This window comes from Pantherophis guttatus, chromosome 16 (assembly GCF_059756535.1).
Source record: "Pantherophis guttatus breed Tessera chromosome 16, ASM5975653v1, whole genome shotgun sequence".
Taxonomy (NCBI): Eukaryota; Metazoa; Chordata; class Lepidosauria; order Squamata; family Colubridae; genus Pantherophis; species Pantherophis guttatus.
The window spans coordinates 6,540,878-6,557,609 of NC_142078.1; the positions used below are offsets into that span (position 1 = coordinate 6,540,878).

A 16,732-nucleotide genomic window follows, 5' to 3' on the forward strand; every position below is an offset into this window, starting at 1 on the left:
GAGCATCCTGAAAAATGAGGCTAGGACTTATTTTCTGGTTGGGTTTTATTTTGGGGGAAATACGGTACTAAATGCATCCATCTGGCTGACAATCTTAACTGGGGCTTATTTTTGGGAGTAGGGCTCATATTATGAGCATCCTGAAAAATGAGGCTAGGACTTATTTTCTGGTTGGGTTTTATTTTGGGGGAAATACGGTACTAAATGCATCCATCTGGCTGACAATCTTAACTGGGGCTTATTTTGGGAAGTAGGGCTTATATTATGAGCATCCTGAAAAATCACGCTAGGGCTTATTTTCCGGTTGGGTCTTATTTTCAGGGAAACAGTGTAGGAGGTGAGAAACAACCTTCAAAGTTTGTCGAAGTCTCTAAAAGGGCGGTGAGGATCACAGAATGGCCGATGGGAGCCTCTGTGTTTCGGACTGGGTTCTTTTTTTTAAGGGGAGAGGGAGAAAAAAATGGTAGAAGAAAAGGGATCCCATAAACATCAAAAAGGCCCAACAGGGTGGTTGAAACCATCCATACGCTATTTCCTGCTGTAACACAATGTTGCGGCTATCACATCCAGGGGTGGTATCCACTTACTTTCCCTACCGGTTCGCAAATGTGAGTGCACGAGCGTCCATGCACTTGCCCGGCCTTCCATGCATGCACCTGGCTTCAAAATCATGCCTAAATAGGATGGCATAGAGCCGATTTCTGCTACCGGTTCGGGCGAACCGATCTGAACCAACTGAATACCACCTCTGGAAACATCTTCATTGTTCTTGGTTTATGTCCGCCTGATTCTGTTGGGAAAAGAAATAAGAAATAAAAGAAACAATAAGAAATAAAGAAATAATAATGATTTGATATGTTTCTCCTTTTTTAAAAAATCTTTTTTCCCCCTCCCTTTAGGGGGTTTCCTTTTCTCTGGACGGTTTTCTGTTTGACTTGCTTGCTTGGATTCACGCATGGAAATCCTGAAGGTAATTTTTCACCTCTTTTTTTGGGGGGTGGGTGGGGGTTGTCTCCATCTCTACGCCTTCTGGGGAAGGAGTGTCTGATTGGCCTCCGTGCTGCCAAATCCCAGAACTGGAGACTTGAGAAACAAATGTTGGAGGAAGAATTGCAGTTGGGTATAAAGTAGAGTATAAAGTTGTATATGGGTATAAAGTTGGGTATAAAGGAGCGACGCGGTGGCTCAGTGGCTGAGCTTGTCGATCGAAAGGTCGGCAGTTCAGCGGTTCGAATCCCTAGAACCGTGATGGCGAACCTATGGCACGGGTGCCACACGTGGCACGCGGAGCCATATTGGTGGGCACGCAAGTGTTGCCCTAGCTCAGCTCCAGCACACATGCGCGCACCAGCCAATTGATTTTCAGGCCTTCCAGTCCCACCGGAAGTCGGGAAACTGGCTGTTTCTGGCCTCCAGAAGGCCTCCGGGGGGATGGGGAAGGCTGTTTTTGCCCTCCCCAGGTCCTAGAAAGCCTCTGGAGCCTGGGGAGGGGAAAAAAACGGGCCTACCGGGCCATCGCGTGCCAAAAGCAGGGAGAAGTATGGGGGGGGTCACGTGCACATGCGCGGGAGGGCGGGGCACATTGAATTATGGATGTGGGCACACGCACACGCGACACCCCCCTGCGACCCCCGCTTTTGGCACGCGACGGCAAAATGGTTAGCCATCACAGCCCTAGAATTTGCTGATGGTGAATGTTTTCTCTGAAAACGTTTCGCTTCTCATCCGAGGAGCAGAACTGAAGAAGCTTCTCGGATGGGAAGCGACACGTTTTCGAAATAAGGAAAAAAAACCTAAGAAAGTCCAGTTGCCTTTTTGGAAGACCAAAAGAAAAAGAAAGAAAGAAAGAAAGAAAGAAAGAAAGAAAGAAAGAGAGAAAGGAAGGGAGAAAGGAAGAAAGAAAGAAAGAAAGAAAGAAAGAAAGAAAGAAAGAAAGAAAGAAAGAAAGAAAGAAAGAAAGAAAGAAAAGCACCTTTGGCCCCACCATGAGACCTGGACGATGGAGAATCTCCGCAGACCTTCAGCCGTGCCAAGATTTTCCACTCAGCCAACCGATGTGTTTGGTCCATCGGTGGCATTTCCCGCCCCCCCGGAGGACGGGTAGCGTGCCAAGGAAACATTGGGCTCATCAGTCTTTCAAAGGTCATTCCGTGGGCCTGGATGGAAACAGAGAATCAAAATCCCCACACGCACAACGGGGACCAGCTTTCATTGGCTAGGTTCCCCCCCCCCCAGTCTGGAACAAGTCTTGAGAAGGATGAGAAGGGCGAGCTTCTGTCCTTCAAAGGTTGCCGATCCCTGGAAACAGTCAAACATTAGAGTCCGATGTGAATGTGGCTGGAGTTTGCATCAATTTAATTTCTTCCCCCCCCCTTCCTTATTCTGTATGACCCATTCAGACGCCTTCGCTTTTTATGCTAAGTTCTGGATTTCTCAATCCTTCGTAAGTTAGGTTATGGACACCCATAAGCGATGGTTAGATCCAAATTCTTTTTTCTCCCAAGTTTTATTCTTACGGATAGCAATAGCCCTTAGACTTATATACTGCTTCACAGTGCTTTTACAGCCCTCTCTAAGTGGTTTACAGAATCAGTCCATTGCCCCCAACAATCTGGGTCCTTGTTTTACTGACCTCGGAAGGACGGAAGGCTGAGTCAACCTTGAGCTAGTCAGGATCGAACTGCTGGCAGTGGGCAGAGTTAGCCTGCAATACTGCATTTTAATCACTGTGCCACCATGGCTCTTAGATAGATATGGATGGATGGATGATAGATAGATAGATAGATGGATAGATAGATGGATAGATGGATAGATGGATAGATGGATAGATGGATAGATAGATAGATAGATAGATAGATAGATAGATAGATAGATAGATATGGATGGATGATGATAGATAGATAGATAGATAGATAGATAGATGATAGATAGATAGATAGATAGATGATAGATAGATGATAGATAGATAGATAGATGATAGATAGATAGATAGATGATAGATAGATAGATAGATGATAGATAGACAGACAGACAGACAGACAGACAGACAGACAGACAGACAGATAGATAGATATGGATGGATGATAGATAGATAGATGATAGATAGATAGATAGATAGATAGATAGATGATAGATAGATAAATAGATAGATGATAGATAGATAGATGATAGATAGATAGATAGATAGATAGATAGATAGATAGATAGATAGATATAATAGACAGACAGAAATAGAGACAAATAGCAATAGCCTTTAGACTTATATACCGCTTCACAGTGCTTTTACAGTCCTCTCTAAGCGGTTTACAGAATCAGCCTCTGGTCCCCAACAATCCAGGTCCTCATTTTACCCACCTCGGAAGAATGGAAGGCTGAATCAACCCTGAGCCGGTCAGGATTGAACACTTGGCAGTGAGCAGAGTTAGCCTGCAATCCTGCAATTTAATCACCTGTGCCACCTGTGGCACGCATGCCATAGGTTTGCCATCACGGTCCTATAGCATTTCAGAACAATAGCTTGTCCAAACTCTTCTTCAAAACGTCCAAAGTTGGAGCATCCACAACTTCTGGAGGCAGGGAGTTCCACTGACCTCCATTCCAAAGTCTTCAAGGCAGCAAACGGGACCTCTCCTTACAGGAGAAGTCGGGATGGGATTACGATGACGAGCTGGCCAGCACGGTGCACTAAATAAACCAAAACGTGATGAAAAAGCCGTTGTCCGAAGATGCTCGAACGTCTCGTTGAGAATCCTCAACATGTTAGAAATTCTGGGAAATTCTGCATAGCTGGAATTTTGCAGTAATTGGATGTTTAGGCGAACGATGGTGAATGAACCCTTGAGAAGAGGACCTTGGTGAGAAGACTAACCTCTGGAGATCTTCCCCTTTTTTTAAGGATGATCCAAAGGGATCATTAAGCTACATAGCCACAGCTGCTGGGATGGCAAGGCATGTGGCTTCGACATCTGTTTATCAGTAACCGCCTCCTTTCTCCTAAAATAGCAAAATCCCCTTCTCTTTGAGTGATTCCGATTGCCTTCAATGGGATGCAGGGATTTGGAGAGTCCCCAACTTGCTGGAGATGAAGGTTGGGTATGTCTCGTTTAATGAAAAGAAGGACCAGGGGAGACACGATAGCAGTCTTCCGATATCTCAGGGGCTGCCCCAAAGAAGAGGGAGTCAAGCTATTCTCCAAAGCACCTGAGGGCAGGACAAGGAGCAACGGGTGGAAACTCATCAAGGAGAGAAGCAACCTGGAATTAAGGAAAAAAATTCCTAGCAGTGAGGACAATTAATCAGTGGAACGACTTGCCACCAGAAGTTATGGGTGCTCCATCACTGGAGGTTTTTAAGAGCCGTTTGTCTGGAATCGTCTAGGGTTTAGGGTTTCTTGCTTGAGCAGGGGGTTGGACTAGATGACCTCCAGCTCTGTTATTCTGTCATGTGATTCTGGGTGGTGTCATCTAAGTGCCTAGAGGCTTAGCTTCTCTTTGAAATCAAAATAGAATAGAATAGAATAGAATAGAATAGAATAGAATAGAATAGGAATTGGAAGGGACCTTGGAGGTCTTCTAGTCCAGCCCCCTTCTCAAGCAGGAGAACCTATACCATTTCAGATATAAATGACTGTCTAGACTCTTCTGAAAAACCCCCAGCAGAAGCTGGGACAAGTTACGGGAACTCACCCCATTACGCGGCACTAGGGATTCGAACTGCTGAACTGCCGACCTTTCGATCGACAAGCTTAGCGTCTTCGCCACCGAGCCACCGCGTCCCTATTAGAAAATAATAGATGGAATCTTTTCACACTCCTTTACTCTGACTTTGGAATACTTCTGTTATTTTTTCCTTCTTGGCTGAGATGTTAGGAAGGAGAAGAAAGCTTGTAGTGCACACAATCATTCTTTTTATTTTTATTTTTATTTTTGGGGGCTGAAGAGATTGGGTGGGAGAGTCTACTTGTCTTTCTGCGATCTGTACTATCACAACAGGCGTGCCAAAAAATTTGAGATCTTGACTCCCGTTGGCCTGAGGAGACGAAAACCATCGCTTTTCTTGTAGTTGGCCGTCCTTCTCATTCATTCTTGCTTCTTCTTCTTCTTCTTTTTTTCCCCTCCCCAACGAAGAGGAGAAATTCGAGAGATAGTATCAGAGGGAAGGAAGAAAAAAATGTTCCATGTCTTGAAATATTTTGGAAGGCGCCTTAAAAATTCCCTCGTGTGAATTTTGTAGTTTCACTTCATCACCACACTGCTGCTGGCTAAGGCCAGCTCTATTAATAGCTAGCCGCCTAGGATGATTTTTGGGTGCCACATCAGAACAGTGGATGAAGGAAACAACGTTTGTCCTTGCAGATTCTCAGCCATCCCGGGCATGGTTGTCCCAAAGGGGCTTTTTTTTCCCCCACAAGGCAACTGGACTTTGTTTTTCCTTGAATGGGTTGAAAGAGTACGTTAGAACTGAAGAAGCTTCTGTGATGAGAGGCGAAACCTCTTCAAGGACAGTCAGAACTGAAGAAACATCTTGGATGAGAAGTGAAACATCTTCAAGGGCAGTCAGAACCCGAAGAAGCTTCTGTGATGAGAAGCAAAACGTCTTCACGGACAGTCAGAACCTGAAGAAGCTTCTGTGATAAGAAGCGAAACCTCTTCAAGGACAATCAGAACTGAAGAAACTTCTTTGATGAGAAGTGAAACATCTTCAAGGGCAGTCAGAACCGAAAGAAGCTTCTGTGATGAGAAGCAAAATGTCTTCAAGGACAGTCAGAACCTGAAGAAGCTTCTGTGATGAGAAGCAAAATGTCTTCACGGACAGTCAGAACCTGAAGAAGCTTCTGTGATAAGAAGCAAAACCTCTTCAAGGGCAGTCAGAACCCGAAGAAGCTTCTGTGATGAGAAGCGAAACCTCTTAAAGGAAAAACCGAGTCCAGTTGCCTTTTGAAAAAAAAAAACCACACCTTTTGGGAAAACAATATTTGGTTTTAGTAACTAGCAAACGAATCCACTTTTGCAAGGGATGAGAATAGAGAAGGAAACTTGACTTGCTCTAAACCTTCTTTCGAATAAGTGGACGGTTGTCTTTATAACTCATCCTTTCTTCCCTTCTTCTAGATGTGGACGTCCTTCAGAGGCTGGGCCTGGTGGGACCAAGGACCTCCGACTTGTCGCCCTCTGTTCCTCAGGGAGTTGTCCCCTTCAGGTTGGGAGTCATCCTCACCCAGCAGGCACGCATCGAAGTGCCCTCCAGCTCGGTTATCCCCGTCCCCGTTGGCACAGACCTGACTCTCGTCTTAAGCGTGTGCTCCTTCCGTGTCAACAGCGCTTTTCTATTCACAGTCAAGAGCAAAAGGAAGAAATTGCAACTGGGGGTTCAGTTTCTTCCGGGCAAGATTGTCGTCTACGTCGGTCACAAGCGCTCCGTCTATTTCGATTACAACGTCCACGACGGACGGTGGCACAACTTTGCCATCGATATCCGAAGCGGAACGGTTACCTTGCTGACCTCTTGCGGGAAAGAAAAAATACACGCGGATTTGTACAAGAAGAAAGAGAAGACCTTGGACCCGGAAGGCTCTTTCCTCTTGGGAAGACTCAACCAACGCTCGGTCCAGTTCGAAGGCGCTCTCTGCCAGTTTGATATTTATCTTTCCACCACGGCAGCTCACAATTACTGTAAGCATCTGAAGAAACAATGCAGACAATTGGGTACCCTGCGACCGGACCTCCTGCCGTTTTCCCCGTTGCTGCCCAAAGATCCTAGAACTTCTGAAATGACTCCAAAACAGTTGGACTTCGCCATGATGGGCTTGATGAATTTGACCACTATGAACCCTCCCTCGACGGTCTTCAAGACCCCTATTTCTCGGAGGGATAGGAGGTTGCAGGGAGCATCGACCACTGTTCGAGTTCCTAAAGCACCATCTGCAACACCAACCATGAAGGTGAGGTCCACCGTGGCATTGTCTCCCTCTCGGACCATCACAGAAGCATCGCAACCCATCCGTAATCTCCAACAGAACGCCACCGTGGCACATCCGACTTCCAAAACAGCTCACCGGACAACCACCAGAGTTTTAGGGGGCGCTTCCACTGTGGAGAAACCTCTTTGGTCAACCCGCCCAGATGTTCTGGCCTTCCCAAACTCAACTGTGAACTTTGGCGTGGCTCCAGATAAGAAAGAGATGAGGAAAACATCCAAAAAGCTGAGTAGCCAAGGACCAACCATCAGTACCATAAAGCCGATGATGAAGAGCAGAAGGAACTCATCCAGTAGCCGTTTTCCAGTCACCACAAAGCACAAGTTGGAAAAGGTCACCGGTGGCCCTGCACCAAAGGAGGTCGTGATCCAGCCAGCGATAAAGAAATCCAGTCCTACCGTGGCTACTGTCTTCTACACCAAACCAGCGCTTGGAGGGCCTTATCCTGTTTATGAAACGCGTGGACCAAACTCAGATTACATCACTCTGGCTGCTGTAGATAGCTTTCAGGATTTCAACCCTGTGGGCCCCACCTTATATCCATTTGTCATTGGCCTCCCTGGTTGGAAAGGAGACCCAGGATCCCCGGTAAGTCCATTTTCTTTCGATTATTGCTTGTCCTGATATGTCGCTGGTTGTGAGTTTTGTAATTGTTCTGTTGTTGTTTTGTAATAGAAAGTAAACAGCACAAACTTAGTCCTGGCAAACCTCTTTAATTCATACAGCTGTAAATTACTTTCATTTACAGTCCGCAAAGCTTGATAAACAGTCTTTCAGAGGAAGGTTGTCAACACCCCACCTATCTCATGTGGAATGCTGCCAAAGAGCTAATTTCCAGACGCAGGGCAAGGCCAAACTTGGCACAGAGTCACAAACAGAAGTTTCCAATCTTGAATTGGCCAGATGAATTAATTGCTTCCTGCAAAAGCTCACGTCCCGTTCGCTTCTCTTTTATGTCTTATGGGAGGGGCCAATCATCTCCAAGCCTTACTCCCAAGTCGACCCTGTTTCCTTAATTGTTCCTGTCTCCTGGCAGCTCTGCACATATGCACACACTGGGAACAGGCTCCCGCTGTTCTTCTGCCTCGCTGATGTCAGACTCTGGAGGCAGCAAAGAACTACCAGATGGCCTTGGCCCCCTCTCTGCCTCCAACTCAGAGCCCTCGTCCGAGCCTTCCCCAGACTCCAGGACTGGCCCACATTCCTCCCCAACCTCCTCACTGTCCGAATCTGCTGCCCGCTCTGCTGGCCGCTGGCGGGCCACAACAGTAATCTCAACCCACTTGGAGAACACCAAGACGAGGAAGGCTGATCTATGCCAACTTTGGTGACCGCCTTTCGAGATGTCATGCAAGCCATTTTATCTTCTTACCACTCTTCTCCATAGCCCCCAGTCTCTCCTCTTGAAAGCTCCATGCCAGCCTTCTTAAAAGCATAAGATAGCTTGAGGGACCCAAAGGTGTTTTTTTTCAAGAGGCGACTGGACTTTGTTTTTACTTGAAGACCTTTCACTTCTCATCGAAGAAGCTTCTTCAGTTTTGATTGAAGCTTCCTGGATGAGAAGCAAAATGTCTTCAAGGAAAAAATTCAAGAAAGTACAATTGCCTGTTGAAAAAGGCCCTTTGTGTGACAACTATGACCTGGATGATTAAGGACCTCCAGATCAGGGGGGTGTCAAATTTGCACCCCGTGGGCGGGATGTGTCATGCGCTGTTCTGCCCCAGCTATGGACCCCAAAGAACACAGCACACACAAAGTCCGTTCAAACCTTAGTTTACTAAATAAACCAGTCTTTTACAACAACGGCTGTTAATTAGCTGCATTAACAGCCGCCAAGAATTCAAAGAATAATTACTGAAAGCTTACTGTGGTTGGCAGAATGCCCAGAAGCAATTTGCAGGAAGCTGATAAGATAAGCAAGACAAGACACGAAGGTATGTGAACTAAGTTGTTCCCTGCAAATTGCTTCAGTCGGCATTCCTCCTTAAATAGGCTAAGGGAGTGGCCAATTAGCCCCCAAGCCTTACTCTTGAGGAGACCTCCTCCTGAGTAGTCACTTTTGGCACTTTTGGCAGCTCTGCGCGCCCGTGCATCGAGAAGAGGCTCCTCCTTTTCGTCCTCTTCACTTAAGGGAGCTTCTAGAGGTTCTGAAGGCCCTGGCTCAATCCCTGCCTCTGGCACCACATCTTCTCCAGCCTCCTCATTGTCTGACTCGAGTGCCAGCTGCACAAGCTGCTGGCGCAGCACCACACCAGCCTCCTCGCTGTCGGAATCAGCTACTAGCTGCACAACATGTGCTGGCCACACCCATCCCCAGTTTAGTGAAGGGGGAAAAAAGTCATAATACATCACATGATGACAACATGTCACTGCGAGTTTGACACCCCTGCTCCAGAGTCATTTCCTTTATCTGTTTATTGTTACACCAGGATCAATAATAATTTGCCTCTAGTTTCCTCTTCTGATGCAATTTTGGCTGTGTTTAACACCCAAGGTCTGATAGTTCAAAGCTATTATTCTCTCCAAAGTTAGTTGGCTGATTGATTGATTTTTCATCCTTTGTCTATGGAGATTCTCAGCCATCCAGATCATGGTCATCCCAAAAGTGTTTTTTCAAGAGGCAACTGGACTTCGTTCTTTCTTGAAGACGTTTCGCTTCTCATTCAAGGTGGTTCTTCAGTTCTCCAGAAAGCAACCGGACTTTGTTTTTCCTTGAAGATGTTTCGCTTCTCATCCAAGAAACTTCTTCAGTTTCTTCAGACGCTTCTTCAAGTTCTAAAGAAGCTTCTTGGATGCGAAGCGAAACATCTTCAAGGAACACCTCCGTCGTCGTCACCCCCAAGAAAGTCCAGTCACCTCTTGAGAAAGCCCCTTTGGGACAACCCTGACCTGGATGACTTGAGAATCTCCATAAACGTTCACTCGAGGGGCTCTTCCAACCCAACTTGAACGAAGTGAGTCAATTCGGAGACTGTCTCCATTGATTTGTGAAGGTTGGTTTGGCTCCTGATATACAAAGCGGAGCTGCGGAGGGGGGGGAAATGCCTGACCCTTGGCGTATGATGAGTCATCCATGGGGTTTTGGACATGAATGATGCTGTGGAACATCTCAAGTGTCAGCTAGCCAACCTTCCCCATAGCATTCGTTGACCTCTTGGCTACGAAGGGAGCTCAGTGGTGAAGGAGACATCAGGGTTGCCTTGTAGTCAGTTTCTTTGACCTCTGCCGAGATGACTAATCTAGGTCTTTTCTGTAACGGCTTTGTTGGATGGGAGAGCAGGATGGAGCTCTCGAGAACGCTAACATTTATTCAGTCAGACAAGATGGTTTTTCAGGATTGGAAAAGTTGATAATGAATTGTTCCTTGGCTGACTAAGCGCTCCGGAATGAGGGCCTCCACGGTCTTCTCTTCCGCAAGCATGTCAGACAGAACGTCCTCTTTCCCAATCTTGCGTCGTTGTATCTCATCTTGCTTGGGTCGAGGTGACGGTGGCGGCCCCTTCCTCGATGGTTCCTGCTCCTTTCGAAAGCAGGAGTTAGCCCAGCGAGGAAGGGAATCGTTCGAGAAGGAAAGGAAAACAAAAAAAGCCAACCAAATCAAAAGGGATTTCGCTCTTGAGCCTTTGACCTTCCAGATGTTGCTGAGAGCCGCAGTATGCTACTTCCTCTTTGGCTGCTGCCGCGTCTTGTAGCTTAACTGCTTCTGGAAGCTTGTGATGGTTTTTTTTTTTTTTGGTTTTTTTAGAAAGTGCGGCCCAGCCGTGGCCCCTCTTAAAAGCAATCACTTCCGTTTCTTCCTTCCGCTGTTTCTTCTCGACAAATCGGTTGGATCCCAAGCTAAGACATCGAAAGAAAAATTATCCGCCGCCTTTTCTTAACCGTCTAAAGGGAAAATGAGCAGGACTTCGAAAATGGTCCTACGTCCCCAAATTTAGAATCTCGTTTGGATATCACCCTCAGGGGTGGGCTTCAAAAGTTTTAGCAAAGGGTTCTCTGCCTGGTTGCTGGGTGGGTGTAGCCATGGTGGGCGTGGCCTAGTCAGCCTCCTGCACCACGGTGGGGGGAGCTTTTGCCCTTCCCGGGTTCCGGAGGCTTTCTTCGAGCCTCCGGGAGGGCGAAAACAGCCTCCCCAGGCTCCGGAGGCCCTCTAGAGGCCGGAACTCCTGAACTTCCGCCCTATCTCATTTCAGACAAATGGTTATCCAACCTCTTAAAAACTCCCAGTGTTGGAGCATTCACAACTTCTGGAGGGAAGTTGTTCCACTGATGAATTGTTCTCACTGTCAGGAAATTTTTCCTTAGTTCTCGGTTGCTTCTCTCCTTGATGAGTTTCCATCCGTTGCTTCTTGTCTTCAGGTGCTTTGGAAAATAGCTTGACTCCCTTCTTCTTTGGGGCAGCCCCTCAGATATTGGAAGAGTGCTATCATGTCTCCCCTAGAACTTCTTTTCATTAGGCTAGAATAAAATAACAGAGTTGGGAAGGACCTTGGAGGTCTTCTAGTCCAACCCACTGCTTAGGCAAGAAACCATACACCACTTCAAACAAATAGTTATCCAACATTTTCTTAAAAAATTCCAGTGTTGGAGCATTCACAGCTTCTGGAGGCCAGTTGTTCCATTGATTAATTGTTCTCACTGTCAGGAAATTTCTCCTTAGTTCTAAGCTGCTTCTCTCTTTGATTAGTTTCCACCTATTGCTTCTTGTCCTGCCTCCAGGTGGAGAATAGCTTGACTCCCTCTACTTTGGGGCAGCCCCTGAGATATTGCAACCCTGCTATCATGTCACAAGAAGAGGCACTGGAATTTCCAACCCCGAATATGCAGGAAAATTATATTCCGCTTCTGGGTCTGAAACCGAACGCCGAAAGGGCTGGTTTGTACGGCTGGTCCATCAATGGCAGTTAATTATATTCCTGCTCAAAAATAGGAACAGAGAGTCACTGGCTGGAAAGCAAACATTTATGGGCCCAACGCCGTTCCAAGCCAGCGAAACGGCTTTAAATTCCTGCAATTCACAGGAGGCGTATTTGAGCCTTGCTGCTTGTCACCACAATAGTCAGCAGCGTAGGCCACTGTTGATGCGTCCAACAAACAGAAGAACTGATTCTTGGACCCAAGCGGAGGCCAAGCGTTTAGGAAATAGAGCAAGCTGGGCTGATGGACAAACGAAACTTCTGCAGTCTGTGTGGGCATGTAGAGCTGATGGCAGAATTCAAACCTTCTTAGGTCAGCCAGAACAGAGCTGGAAGGGACCTTTGGAGGTCTTCTAGTCCAACCCCCTGTTCAAGCAGGAGATCCTCCACCAGTGAAGGCTAATGCGAGGGGAGCATGTGTGTGTGTGTGTGTGTGTGTGTGTGTGTGTGTGTGTGTGTCACATTTATGCGTGCCTACACCCATAATTCAATGCTGCCCCGTGATGCACGCGCGACCCCCTGCATGTACGTGTGACCCTCCTGTGCTCCCCTGCGCATGACCCCCCCATGCCCCGTTTTGGGCCTAGTAAGCCTTCCTGAAGCCTCTGGAGGCCGGAAATGGCCCGTTTCCATACTTACGGTAGGTACGGTAAGTTTGTTTCGCCCTCCCCAGGCTTCAGAGGCTTTTTTGGAGCCTGGGGAGGACAAAAACTGCCTCCCCTGCTCCCCCGGAGGCTGTCTGGAGGCGGAAACGGCCCATTTTTTGACTTTCGGTGGGCCCGGAAGGCCTGTTTTTCCCCATCGCCCCAGAGGCCCTCCAGAGAGGACGAAAACGCCCTCCCAGGGCCTCAGTGTAAGCCCTGTACTTACCTGGCATCCAAAATGGGCCGCATGTAGACTCCTGAGAAGGGAGGGGCAGCAGCGGGTGTGTGTACATGCACGCTGGAGCTGAGCTAGGGCAACAGTTCACGTGCCCACATATATGGCTTCATGTGCCACCTGTGGCACGCGTGTCATAGGTTCGCCATCACGGTCCTAGACCATTTCAGACAGGTGGCTGTCCAGTCTCTTCTTAAAAGCCTCCAGTGATGGAGCACCTACAACTTCTGGAGGCAAGCTGTTCCACTGGTTAATTGTCCACACTGTTAGGAAGTTTCTCCTCAACTCCAGGTTGCTTCTCTCCTTGGTTAGTTTCCATCCGTTGTTCCTTGTCTTGCCTTCTGGTGCTTTGGAAAATAAGTTGACCCCCTTCTTCTTTGTGGCAGCCCCTCAAATACTGGAATACGAGCCGCGGTGATGCAGTGGTTAGAGTGCAGTACTGCAGGCTGATCACCGGCTGCCGGCAATTTGGCAGATCGAATCTCACCAGGCTCAAAGTTGACTCAGCCTTCCATCCTTCCAAGGTGGGGTAAAATGAGGACCCAGATTGTTGGGGGCAAGAGGCTGATGCTGTAAACTGCTTAGAGAGGGCTGGAAAGCACTGTGAAGCGGTATATAAGTCTTAAGTGCTATTGCTAATACGACTACCGTGTTTCCCCAAAAATAAGACCCTGTCTTATATTTTTTTGGACCCTGAAATAAGCGCTTGGCCTTATTGCCATGCACTCAAAAGCCCGTTTGGGCTTATTATCAGGGGATGTCTTATTTTGGGGGGGGGGGAAACAGGGTATAATGTCACCCCTAGTTCTTCTTTTCATTAAACTAGACATACTGAATTTCTGCAACCGTTCTTCAGATGTTTTAACCTTCAGGACGTTAATCTTCTTAGTTGCTCTTCTCTGCACTTTTTCCAAAGTCTCAACCTCTTTTTTGTAATGTGGTGACCAAAACTGGATGCAGCGTTCCAGGTGTGGCCTTACTAAGACTTTATAAAGCGGTACTCATACTTTACGTGATTTTGATTCTGTGCCTCCATTTATACAACCAAGGATTTGTTAGCCTCTTTGGCTGCTGCCGCAGATGGCTGGCTCTTATTTAAGGGATCGTATACTACAGTGATGGGTTGTTCCCGGTTCGCACCGGTTCACAAGAACCGGTAGTAAAAATTTGTAGTAGTTCAGAGAACCGGTAATAACATTGGGTGGCCACGCCCCTGAACCAGTCCCCGGCCCAGTCGCCGCTCGCTTACCCCGCCTACCTCATGAACCTACAACCTTTTTTTTTTAACTTTTAAAAGCATTTTTTCTACAACCTCTTCAGCCGAAAAAATGCTTTTAAAAGTAAAAAAAAAAAAAGCGCCTCTGATGATCACGGGGCTCAGCTGGGATCGTCAGAGGCTCCTAAAAGCACTTTTTTCTGCAACCTCTTCGGCCGCGCAGGTGGCATTCACGCATGTTCATTGCATGTGCAAGAACCGCATGCATGCGTAAATGGTGCAATTGTGCGCACCATAACACGGTGGGGCGCACGCAAAAGCTGCGCACATGCACAGGTGGTGTGGTTGTGCGCATGGGGGAGGAGCCGCGCATCAGCGTGGATGGCACATGCGCAAGCAAAGCGCAGGAAGCACATACGCGTTCGGCACTCGGTGATTAAAAGGTTCGCCACCACCGTTCTAGAATATTTCATTCTTCTAGGAGAGGGGCGGATGCTAACCTCCTACACCCATTTTACAGCCTTCTGACAAGCAAAGTCAACAGGGAAGCTAGGTTCACTTCACAACTTTTATTATTTATTTATTTATTATTTATTTATTGGTTCAATTTATATGCCGCCTTTCTCCGGAGACTCAGGGCGGCTTACAATGCGTTAAGCAATAGCCTTCATACTTTTGTATATACCTGCTTAGTAGGGCTTTCGGCCCCCCCAAGCGGCGTTCTTTTTTATACAAAGTCAGCTTATTGCCCCCACAATCCGGGCCCTCATTTTACCTACCTTGGAAGGACGGAAGGCTGAGTCAACCTTGAGCCTGGTGAGATTCGAACTTGCAGTAATTGCAGGCAGTTGGCAGCTAAGTGCTATTTAACAGCGTTTTAGTCCGCTGCTTCACCAAGGCTCTTGTTTTAGTGAAGAACTTCATAATATGAGGCACCCTTCTCCATATGAGTTCCTGGAGAAAACATCTTCACGTGAAACCACAACTTTATTTATTTATTTATTTATTTATTTATTTATTTATTTATTTATTTATTTTTATATGCCGCCCTTCTTCAGAGACTCAGGGTGGCTTACAATGCGTTAAGCAATAGTCTTCATACTTTTATATATACCTGCTTAGTAGGGCTTTTGCCCCCCCCCCAAAGCGGTGTTCTTCTTTATACAAAGTCAGTTTATTGCTCCCACAATCCGGGTCCTTTTTTAACCAGAAAAGGCCTTAAAAAAGATGGGGGGGTGGTGGCAAAATTCACTTAAGAAATGTCTCGTTTAGCAACAGAAATGTTAGGGGCTCCACGGTGACCTTAACACGAGGATTAGCTCTACTGGTTTAGCGAAGCCCAGTTTGTAAATTTTGGCCTTTTTGTGCTCACACCTGCCGGCTTGAAACATTTCAAACCAGATTTAGAATTCAGTTCCGCTTTTGGTAAAAGTTTGCACGACGGGTCTCTCTTTTCGGAGATGTCCCGAGTCAGCTTCCAAACATTCTTGAGTTTTTCTGGTCTCACTCACTCGGCCTCTTCTCTTACAAAGGAAAAAATATCATCATTCAAAAAGGAGCTACTTGGTCATCAATCTTCCGAGAGACACCTTAGTTTATTCTCTCCGCCGAGGCTGCCAAAAAAGTAGAGGCAGGAAAAAAAATCCGAGAATAATTAAGGCTGGAGCGGAGTTGGACGTCCCGCTGCAGCTGGAGAGCTGCAATCTGAAGAATTTAACCTCGCACATCCGTAACCCCTTCAGATAGGTCAGGTTTTTTTTTAAAGCTAGCCTTAAACTGCTCCCCAAACTGTACACATAAAATAGCTGAGAGATCAAGTCACCGAGAGATGGATTATCCTCCGGCAGGGCAAATCTTGAGAGGGTCAGCTCTGCACATTTTCCTGTCTGTTTTCTAAAGCAAAGAGGGGTGGGGACATTTTGAGAGTAGGAGAGCAATATATACAATCTAGAGGTCCAGCTTAGGCAGTGGGGAAATCTAAAATTTGTTACTACCGGTTCTGTGGGCGTGGCGTGGTGGTGGTGGGGTAATGTGACTGGGTGGGCATGGCCAACTTTTTTAAAAAAAACTTTTAAAACCATTTTTTCTACAACCTCTTCGGCGAAGAGATTGTTAAAAAAATGCTTTTAAAAGGCTCTGACGATCCCAGCTGAGTTGCCTGATCAGCAGAGGCTTTTTTTTTCTTTTAAAAGCCTCTGACGATCCCAGCTGAGCCGCGCGATCATCAGAGGCTTTTTTTTAAAACTTTTAAAAGCATTTTTTCTGCCGAAGAGGTTGTAGAAAAAAATGCTTTTAAAAATAATAATAAAAAAGTCTCTGATGATTAGGCGGCTCAGGTGGGCATGGAGGCGGGGGGGCAGGGATTTTTGCTACCAGTTCTCCGAACCACCCGCCTCCATCACTACCAGATTGGGTGATCTGGTCCGAACCGGGAACATTTCACTCCTGAGCTTAGGGAAATTTTTTTTACTGGAAGCACCAGGGTGTCCAAACTCCCATTTGGCTTTCCACCAATGCAGGGAATTGGAATCTTGGGGCTGTTTGACAACTGGGGCACAAAGACAGTGGCGCGAGGAAGATGTCAAAGAAGGAGTTGCGGTGGTGGCCATGCAGTGGTTTTCAGACACAGAAGTGGTGATGTTTCTGTGATAAAATCAGAGGTTGTCTTCAGCCAGATTGGACAGTAGAGGCCACCTGTGGGTGGCCGCCCACCCGCTTACCTGCTCGGGTGCAATCCCGTCCTATATC

The 16,732-nt window shown here is 46.9% G+C and overlaps 1 protein-coding gene across 2 annotated transcripts in view; it reads left to right on the forward strand.

The window, feature by feature from the left end:
• The window catches only part of COL27A1 (collagen type XXVII alpha 1 chain), a 210,210-nt gene that overhangs the window by 13,605 nt on the left and 179,873 nt on the right, over nt 1-16,732 (forward strand). For both annotated transcript variants that reach the window (XM_087879541.1, XM_087879543.1), the window contains 2 exons: nt 900-970; nt 6,111-7,564. In XM_087879541.1, the coding sequence (XP_087735667.1) occupies nt 900-970; nt 6,111-7,564 (1,525 nt within the window). The remainder of the gene's footprint in view (nt 1-899; nt 971-6,110; nt 7,565-16,732) is intronic.